This window comes from Trichomycterus rosablanca, chromosome 15, assembly GCF_030014385.1.
Source record: "Trichomycterus rosablanca isolate fTriRos1 chromosome 15, fTriRos1.hap1, whole genome shotgun sequence".
Classification (NCBI taxonomy): Eukaryota; Metazoa; Chordata; class Actinopteri; order Siluriformes; family Trichomycteridae; genus Trichomycterus; species Trichomycterus rosablanca.
This window is the reverse complement of record NC_086002.1, coordinates 14,186,616-14,196,917: the sequence shown is the minus strand read 5'-3', so window position 1 is coordinate 14,196,917 and position 10,302 is coordinate 14,186,616. Positions and strand designations below refer to the sequence as shown.

The following is a 10,302-nucleotide window of genomic DNA, read 5'->3' as shown; positions in this document are numbered from 1 at the left end:
TTTGCGCAACTTACAGGAGGTTCTGATGGACGCAGCGCTGTAGTAAAAAGGCTCCCCACCCCCACCCGATTGTTACACGTATGTGTTGCGTGGTAAAACGACGCGGGGATGTTATTGGCTGGAGAGCCGTCTGGACGAGTTGGGGAGAGCTGTGGGCGTGTTCCCCTTTGCGTGATGGATATAATACGCGGGGCACCTTGCAGAAGCGGGTGCCGCTCCATGTCTTTGGGGTGTGAAGTGCTCCATCCAAAAGCGCGCTGGTGATTCCCAGTCTGGAGGCACTTGGTCATCGACAGCATAGGGCAGAAAGGGGATAAATAAATCAGAAACCTGGTGAAAAAAATGCCTGCTCAGAATAAAGATGATGGAGGCTGGAAGAAGTTTGTATGGAATTCAGAAACGAGGGAATTACTCGGACGCACCGGTGGTAGTTGGGGTGAGTAGAAATGTATCAAGATGTAGAGAATTAGGACGCAGATTCTCCTTGCAGACATTGTGTATTCGTCCTGTCAAGGTCCTAGAGTCAGTCTAGCCAAGGACTGTGTGTCTGGCGTCTGGTCACGCTGCAACCTGTTAGATTTGACTTTGCACCAAACGTTTGACGGACTTGCATGATCTGAGACAAATCATCTCTGGACATGGTGGTCTAATTAATATCTTTGGCAAACGCATTGAATTATAAAAGCTCTGGAGGGTTTTTAATTCATCACTACGTATGGTCCGAGTGTTTTTGCACAGATCACCACTGTGAATGTCACCTGCTTCATACCTTGATGAACAGTCAGAGAGTTCCACCTCTAAATCTCTTTATGTGCTTTGTATGCTATGACAACTTGTCTATTATATTTTATTGTGCTTCCTGTGCAATATAGTCTACAACAAGGACAAAAAGGTCATGAAAGGGTACACTAATGAATATCACTGGTCTCACAATGGAGAGCAGTCTCCTCACTTTTCGAAAAGTAATCCCAGCTATCTAACTTGCGGATTTCTGGTTTTCTGGTTTTCTGTATTATTACTTGACAGACATTAAAAGTGCACTGATCTGATTGGAGAAGATGCTGGTTAAGGAATCGTTCGCAGCCTATATTAATAAAAAATGATTTTGCCATTGTCCGCCATTTAACATGCTTAAATTACATCTTGTTCCAAACAGAAAGGGTTAAAAATGCATCAATGTCCAAGGTGACTCAAGGTGATAGGCCTACTATTTGGGGGTGTTGGGAACATGACATTGCTCATCTAATGTTTCACCCACCGAACATGGATCCAGCGTCTGTAGCAGCCAACTATAGCAAGTCATTGATTTTACTGCATATGCTGCTGGAAGGCTACAATCTCTTTTTGTCAACAATTTACTTCTTTTCTAGCACCGGTTTTAATTCTAATGATATATTTTTTTTATAATTCAGTTAAATTAGTCTAATATACAGTGTATCACAAAAGTGAGTACACCCCTCACATTTCTGCAGATATTTAAGTATATTTTTTCATGAGACAACACTGACAAAATGACACTTTGACACAATGAAAAGTAGTCTGTGTGCAGCTTATATAACAGTGTAAATTTATTCTTCCCTCAAAATAACTCAATATACAGCCATTAATGTCTAAACCACCAGCAACAAAAGTGAGTACACCCCTAAGTGAAAGTTCCTGAAGTGTCAATATTTTGTGTGGCCACCATTATTTCCCAGAACTGCCTTAACTCTCCTGGGCATGGAGTTTACCAGAGCTTCACAGGTTGCCACTGGAATGCTTTTCCACTCCTCCATGACGACATCACGGAGCTGGCGGATATTCGAGACTTTGCGCTCCTCCACCTTCCGCTTGAGGATGCCCCAAAGATGTTCTATTGGGTTTAGGTCTGGAGACATGCTTGGCCAGTCCATCACCTTTACCCTCAGCCTCTTCAATAAAGCAGTGGTCGTCTTAGAGGTGTGTTTGGGGTCATTATCATGCTGGAACACTGCCCTGCGACCCAGTTTCCGGAGGGAGGGGATCATGCTCTGCTTAGTATTTCACAGTACATATTGGAGTTCATGTGTCCCTCAATGAAATGTAACTCCCCAACACCTGCCGCACTCATGCAGCCCCAGACCATGGCATTCCCACCACCATGCTTGACTGTAGGCATGACACACTTATCTTTGTACTCCTCACCTGATTGCCGTCACACATGCTTGAGACCATCTGAACCAAACAAATTAATCTTGGTCTCATCAGACCATAGGACATGGTTCCAGTAATCCATGTCCTTTGTTGACATGTCTTCAGCAAACTGTTTGCGGGCTTTCTTGTGTAGAGACTTCAGAAGAGGCTTCCTTCTGGGGTGACAGCCATGCAGACCAATTTGATGTAGTGTGCAGCGTATGGTCTGAGCACTGACAGGCTGACCCCCCACCTTTTCAATCTCTGCAGCAATGCTGACAGCACTCCTGCGCCTATCTTTCAAAGACAGCAGTTGGATGTGACGCTGAGCACGTGCACTCAGCTTCTTTGGACGACCAACGCGAGGTCTGTTCTGAGTGGACCCTGCTCTTTTAAAACGCTGGATGATCTTGGCCACTGTGCTGCAGCTCAGTTTCAGGGTGTTGGCAATCTTCTTGTAGCCTTGGCCATCTTCATGTAGCGCAACAATTCGTCTTTTAAGATCCTCAGAGAGTTCTTTGCCATGAGGTGCCATGTTGGAACTTTCAGTGACCAGTATGAGAGAATGTGAGAGCTGTACTACTAAATTGAACACACCTGCTCCCTATGCACACCTGAGACCTAGTAACACTAACAAATCACATGACATTTTGGAGGGAAAATGACAAGCAGTGCTCAATTTGGACATTTAGGGGTGTAGTCTCTTAGGGGTGTACTCACTTTTGTTGCCGGTGGTTTAGACATTAATGGCTGTATATTGAGTTATTTTGAGGGAAGAATAAATTTACACTGTTATATAAGCTGCACACAGACTACTTTTCATTGTGTCAAAGTGTCATTTTGTCAGTGTTGTCCCATGAAAAGATATACTTAAATATCTGCAGAAATGTGAGGGGTGTACTCACTTTTGTGATACACTGTATAGCCTGTCAGATTCGGTATGACATTGCTTCTTGCAGCACCTTTGACCCTGATGCTGCTGAGATGCTGCATGATATTCTGTTCCAGAAAGAGGAAACTAATGCACTGATTTATATAAATTTCACTGAACTTATTTTTTATAGGTGCTACTTATAGCTCAAAACTCAGCGAAGGTTTTCAGCCTGCTCAGAACAGATTGTCCTGATTAACTTTCTACTACTATTATTTTATTTATTAGGATTTTAACATCATGTTTTTACACACTTTGGTTACATTCATGACAGGACAGGTAGTTGCTCGTTACACAGGATTCATCAGGTCACAAGTTTAATGTCAAACACGGTCATGAACAATTTCGTACCTCCAGTTATCCTTACTTGCATGACAATGTACTGTGGGAGGAAACCGGAGCTCCTGGAGGGGACTATATTTCTACTATTATAAAACGTAAATCTTACTATTGAATATTTTAGGAAAGACAAATTCAGGTTTTAAACAAAGTCAGATGAAGAAATAACATAGCTAGTGTTTTAATATACAGTTTTATATACTATATATTATATAAAAATATATATAAAATATAAAAATTCTATATTTATATAAAAAATAAAATAAAATAATAAATATAAATATTACATTAACCTAGCTAAGGATGCACCACCTGTGTGTTTCACTGGTAAAACTCCTAAAAAGTTTTTAATCTTTAATTTAATATAAAATATTTGGTGATTACATTTTCTTTATGTGGTTTTTCTACAAATTGATAAAGAATTTGTATCATGGTAGATGCATTTACTATGGATTCTTGAGATTTCATAATACATGGCACAATCTACAATGTATTAATGTATTATTGTTTGCATGTTAAAGCTGCGAAAAATTATTGAATCATTTCTTGTCCATATTTAGGGGCTCATGGTGCATAGTCACATTATTACCTGCTGCCTTGGACTGTCCACACTTCATCTTTTCACAATCTGTTTCTTTGTCTGTTTCTTTGTAGCAAAAATCCTTCTGTTTTACGTCGTCTTTTATGGTTTTCTGGCTGGAATCTTCATCGGCACAATCCAGGCTCTTCTTCTCACTTTGAGTAACTACAAACCCACCTGGCAGGACAGAGTTACTCCTCCTGGTAAAAAAGCCAAGCTTCCCTATTGTAGCTCTTCTAATATATATTATTATATTATTTTAATTTAACCTGACACAAGTTAAGGGAGGAGGGGTTTGGTTCAGTTTATTGATTGATTCTTAGCACATTAACACACAGTGGTCACTTTTTTTTGCATTTTGAATTGAAGTTCTATGTACTGATATATGTGCAGATGCTTAGAATTTCATTACTTCTAACAGGGACATAGCCTTTTTATATAAGCACATATGTTAATCATCTTGTGTTATGTTTTCTTCATGTAAAGTACTACAACAGGCTACATTATAGATTAACCATTTCTTAGACAGAGCTGATACTTTAATATGTGATAAGTTTGTATGATGAAAATTCATCACTTTAACATATTAATTGTTTTATAACAAATTGTTCTAATAGAAAGCGATTACAACACAAATGTTAACATTGTTTACTTATACCAAATATACCTTATCTAAGTTATCCACTGTCAGCACAGTGTTAAATACTAGTCTTCTTTGTTCCCCATTTAACAAGTTAACCAAAAGGGATTACTAAGCCACATTACCCAAATGAACTTAACTTGACTTGGTTTTAGCCAGCAATACAGAATATACACCTTACTTAACCAGAACCTTTCCAACAAAGTCAAGTAGTTACCTCAAACATTCTACAAGAACGCTATGCCATAATCTTATTCTAGAAGAGCTAAAAAAGCAGTTTTAAAGCAACTTGCAAGGCTCTGTGAGCCACTAAACCACAGTAATGTACATTTTGTTTAAATAGAAAGAATTCTACTAAAAAGTGAGCAGCCTTATGAGCTTATATTCCTTTTAAAGCTTAGAAACAACTCATACATAAATTTTTTTTAAATGAATGAATGACCAAAGGTACATGGACGAATGAGGGAACATTTATAGAATGCACATGAACAAGAGCCTTATGTATCACCAAAGACAAAAAACTACATTTCATAGCAATAACCTGACTAACCTAACAATACCAACAGTAATAACATGGTGGTGGTCTGTAAAGATGTGGCGGTGTTTTGTTGCACCAGGACCAGGACTAGGACCATTTGTCATTAAAGAAGAAAACATAAATTCTTAAGGAGAATGTAAGATTATCTGTCTGTGAGCTTAAGCTCAGGTGTAATTATGTTACCCAGTAGGACAATGATACAAAATAATTGCAGAACTAATACAGATGGTGTGATGACAGCTCAAACGAGCAGTTTGTGTCCAAAAAGTGAGCAGTGTGTTTAATTTAAAGCAGTATTGGAAAAAGGATTATTAGGCAAAATAATTATCTATTACGTTTTAGACGAAAGTAAAATGTATGTTGGGTATTTTTTGTTATATACATGAAATTATGTTTCATAAAATGTGTTGACTTGTGCAGTAGTGCGAATCATTGAGAGATTTACTTTTTACAGCATTTAATTCTGTTCCTTTTCTAAACCAGCTGAAGTTATCTAGTACAGCAGCAGCAGAATATGTAAAAGTAATGAATTATTTAAATGTGTAAAAGCTTTCTTTAAAGATTTATTCCTTCTGATTCTACTGGCATGCAGGACTCACCCACTCCCCACGTTCAGAAAAAACTGAGCTGAGCTTTAACATAAACAATGTGGAAACGTATGTGAAATACACAAAAGCCATGCTTAAGTTCCTGGAGGCTTACGATGATGCAAAGCAAATAGACCAAATGAAGTTTGAGGACTGCGGAGGTAAGTTACTTGCTACATGCGTTTCACATTACATTCCTTCTGCAGAACGTCTAAGACTTAAACGATACTATAATACTGAATGAAAATACATGTTTGGGAGTTAGGATGGGGCAGTAGTCTAATATGCTAGCTCACCATACTTTAATTTGTGATAACAAATTGTTCTAATAGAGAGCGATCACAACAGAAATGTTAACATTGTTTATGTGTGTCAATCTCATACCAAATATACCTTATATATAAAAGGATCTTATTTTATATATCTTAGGAGCTGTCTTCATACTGCTGTAACAAGTTAATTTCCCTAATGGGATCAATAAAGTCTTATCTTATCTTATCTTATCTTATCTAAGTTATCCACTGTCAGCACAGTATTAAGTACTAGTCTTCATTGTTCCCCATTTAACAAGTTAACCAAAAGGAATTACTAAGCCACGTTACCCAAATGGACTCAGCTTGACTCTCGGGTTTGAATCTCAGCAGTGTTACCAAACCATCTTGGCACCCAACAAGAAAAATTGGCTGTGTCTAAGAAAGGGAAGACTAGATGGGTTATTTCTTATTACATGTGGTACAGCTCTATATGAAATCCACTGCTGGCTGGTGAAAAGGACAGAGCGGATGGGTGCTAGTCCGCAGCTGTTCTCAGCCAGTGAGGAAAGGGGTTAAAGGAAGCATTCAAGCATCAAAGGAAGTAGAATATTATAAAGGGCAGCTGTAACCTAGTGGTTAAGGTACTGAAGTAGTAATCGAAAGGTTGCTGGTTCAAGCCCCAACACTGCCAGGTTGCCACCGTTGGGCCCTTGAGCAAGACCTTTAGTGGGTTAAAAAAAGACTGTAGAATTGTGTACATTCTACAGATTCAATTCCATTGCTTGTAAGTGGTCACCAAAACTGTTTACTATACAAAGCAAAATCTAATCAGATCTTAAAATACAAATATTCAAACCCATTTCCAAATAGATCAGTTACAGACATTAAATGTTGCTTTGTTTGCTTTTAGTTACAGGTGTGATTGACTTGGAACAGTGGTAGCCTAGTGAGTAGAGCTTTGGGCTATCAATCCGAAAATTGTTGGCTTGAATCCAGGCTCTGCTGTTTGGCCCTTGAGCAAAACCCTTGACTCTGTCTGTTCCAAAGGCACTGTGCAATGACTGACCCTGCGCTTTGACCCCAGCTTCAAAACAAGATGGGAAAAGTAGATAAAGTATTTTGTTGTTTCTACCATATAGAAGCACTTTGTAGTTCTACAATTGACTGTAGTCCATCTGTTTCTCTGCATGCTTTGTTAGCCCCCTTTCATGCTGTTCTTCAGTAATTGTAGAACTACAAAGCTCTTATATGGTAAGTGGAGCTGAAAAAAGGGACAGTGAGTGTAGAAACAAGGAGGTGGTTTTAATGTTGTGGCTGATCAGTGTATATTGATCAAAGTCATTTTTTCTTTTTTCCCCTATCCACATCTGCTCAGAGCAACCAGCTGACTACAAAAACAGGGGTGATCTGGAGAGTGAAATAGGTGTTAGAAAGTCCTGCCGATTCTCGAGGACGCATCTTGGGCCTTGCTCAGGCATTGAGGACAATTATTTTGGATTCAGTGAGGGGAAACCCTGCCTAATTGTGAAACTCAATAGGATTGTGAATTTTAAGCCAAAGGTAGGTTCTTGTTTGCTTGATTTTCCATGCATAATAATATACATTCTAGTTTAAATATGAGAACTAGAACTCTTTTGTTTATGGATTTTGTTTAGCCCCTACAGTCCAATGAAAGTCTACCTGAAGAGGCTAAGACCAAATTACAGCCTAATGTGATCCCCATTCACTGCACAGCTAGGGTAAATAGTTTTCTTTCTTTATTGTAAATACTATTCACAGACCATTATCAACCACCAATGTATAGATTAAAGATACAGAACATGAAAATAATGTCAACATACACATGCGGTGGACCAGTGGTTCTCAACCAGGGTTGCATTCAACTGAGAAGAGTAAATAAGAATCACACATGATCAATAGGCTATTGGCATATAGGAGATTCCTTGTGATGTCATATAGATCTTATTTAAACTGTCTATAGTCTACATAGGGTCTTTGACAATAGACACATTTGCCCACCACAAAAGTGCGAAGGTCAACAGACCTTCGTAACTCTGAAAGATTCTGATTCAGTTGTTGATGCAGATCCCGCTAAAGCAGACCAAGATGAGGAATCTCCATCAGTTCACCAGAAGTAAACCAACTACATCAACCAAAATCAGAAAATATTAAGATGAGCAAAAACACAATACATTTTGTCATCCCTGCTGAAAGCTTAAGACTAATCTCATAACTCATGTCAAGGTGATCCCAGAAAATTTTTGGAACATAGGGGAGGGGGGTCTGAGAAAAAAAAGGTTGAGAACCACTGCAATAAACCATTTAAGAATACATTACTCATTAAGATTTATTCTAATCAGTATAAGGATGCTGGTTTTTACATCATGTGATGTTCTTAACATATGCAGAGACCAGAGGAAAAACAACTGCTTGGAGAGGTAAATTACTATGGCATTGGAGAAGGCTTCCCCCTCCAGTATTACCCGTACTACGGCAAGCTGCTACACCCACAGTACCTCCAGCCTCTGGTGGCCATCAAGTTCGCCAATATGACCATGAACTATGAGCTTCGTATCGAGTGCAAAGTGTTCGGCGAGAACATATATTACAGTGAGAAGGATCGCTTCCAGGGACGCTTTGAGGTTAAACTCAAGATCCACAACTTTTGACCTCCATTAGAAGTAAAGCACTTTTACTGGCCCAGTTTTAAAGCAAACCAAGGACCATCTTCTGACTTAAGATATGCAGACACCAGGCCTAGTTTTTTCCACTTGTCTTCCACAGTCTTTTACTGAGGAGATGCGTAAAAACAATTGACAGTATGCAAGTGTCTTGCGTCAGAAAGTGGTCTTGGTTGTTCAGCAGAGATTCAAAAGAAGTTCAAGAACTAGTCTATAATAAACCATTACATGTGGGACCTAACGTTGTCCGTGCGCTTTCTTGCAAGCTTTCCTGCTTCTGTATAGGGTTAGAGTGTAAATGCCTGAAGGACTAGCCATAGCATATTAGACTATGCGACTAATAAAGGAAAATAGTTGACCAAGAGACATATTTTTGTTGTATAGATTTTAGGTCTACTTCAAGTTAAGTCTACAATGTTTTGTCTGTTTACTCATGTACAGCCACTTTGTGAAGTATTTCTTCATTTTAACGATGCATGGCAGCCGCATATGTACGTTGTTCTAAGCCAAATCATGTGTTATCAGGCTATAATTATTGTACATGTATTCAGTATACGTGTATGTATTTTTACTTACTGTTAACGAATAAGTCTTAAGTGTCTTTTGTTTTCTGGGGGATTTCAGGTATAAGAAGAGATATTACATTTTTATTTAACTTATTCTGTCAAATCACCAATCAGAAAAGAATATTTTTTGCTTGAATGTGTAATAATGTTGCCTTTCATACCTATGTTGGATGCTTTTATTGATTCATTGATTGATTCCTTAATTCATCCATTTATTGTCTTACAGCAGTCACCACACTCAAAATATAGTAAATACACATAAATAAAAGAAATACAGTTATATAATTGCACATTATATTATTTATGCAGACAAGTGGTGTGTGTTAAAAAACCAAAACGACTGAAAAGAAATCTGAATCATTCTAATCACCACAGTGACACATAATGTACATTTTTGTAGATGTGTGCAGTCAGTGACCACCATCAGATATCTGTAACTCCCTTTAACTCTTCTGCTCAAACTAATCTGTATTTGATTACTCAAAAGCACAGCGTTAAGATTATTTGATAGTAGAGAATACTATGAGAGATAATCTGCTCAATGCATAAAGAAAAAACATTAGAGATGGAATTAACAAGAATAAAACAAAGCATATGAAGAAACAAGATATTTGCTGTTTACTGTGTGTTTGTTTTTATTTTTAAAGATTCTGTTTATCTTGTGTGGGGAGGAAATTGAATTCTTTAACTTGTCTTATTCAAAAATGGTACGAACAAGCACCTAATTAGAATAACAGGTAAGACCTAAGAATTTTATAGCATAAAAACACTATATTGCCAAAAGTATTCGCTCGTCTGTCTTCACACACTCATGAACTTGAGTGACATCCTATTCTTAATCCATAGGGTTTAATATGATGTCGACCCACCCTTTGCAGCTATAACAGCTTCAACTCTTCTGGGAAGGCTTTCCACAAAGTTTAGGAGTGTGTTTATGGGAATTTTTGACCATTCTTCCAGAAGCGCATTTGTGAGGTCAGACACTGATGTTGGATGAGAAGGCCAGGATTGTATTTCAGTGTTTTTATATTATAT

At 38.2% G+C, this 10,302-nt stretch overlaps 1 protein-coding gene across 1 annotated transcript; it reads left to right on the top strand.

The window, feature by feature from the left end:
• The first annotated feature begins 260 nt into the window (after positions 1 to 260).
• Positions 261 to 9,875, top strand: atp1b1b (ATPase Na+/K+ transporting subunit beta 1b). Its single transcript, XM_063009413.1, has 6 exons — positions 261 to 436; positions 4,076 to 4,204; positions 5,772 to 5,927; positions 7,396 to 7,580; positions 7,676 to 7,759; positions 8,429 to 9,875. The coding sequence occupies exons 1-6, from the start codon at positions 343 to 345 to the stop codon at positions 8,687 to 8,689; spliced, it is 909 nt and encodes a 302-aa protein (XP_062865483.1). The 5' UTR covers positions 261 to 342; the 3' UTR covers positions 8,690 to 9,875.
• The last annotated feature ends 427 nt before the right edge of the window (positions 9,876 to 10,302 follow it).

Bases quoted from the DNA above. Each gene is read 5' to 3' on its own strand.
- atp1b1b (XM_063009413.1), top strand. From the start codon at position 343: ATGCCTGCTCAGAATAAAGATGATGGAGGCTGGAAGAAGTTTGTATGG. The intron at 437-4,075 runs GTGAGTAGAAAT...GTTTCTTTGTAG, and splicing joins ACGCACCGGTGGTAGTTGGG to CAAAAATCCTTCTGTTTTAC. The intron at 5,928-7,395 runs GTAAGTTACTTG...ACATCTGCTCAG, and splicing joins GAAGTTTGAGGACTGCGGAG to AGCAACCAGCTGACTACAAA.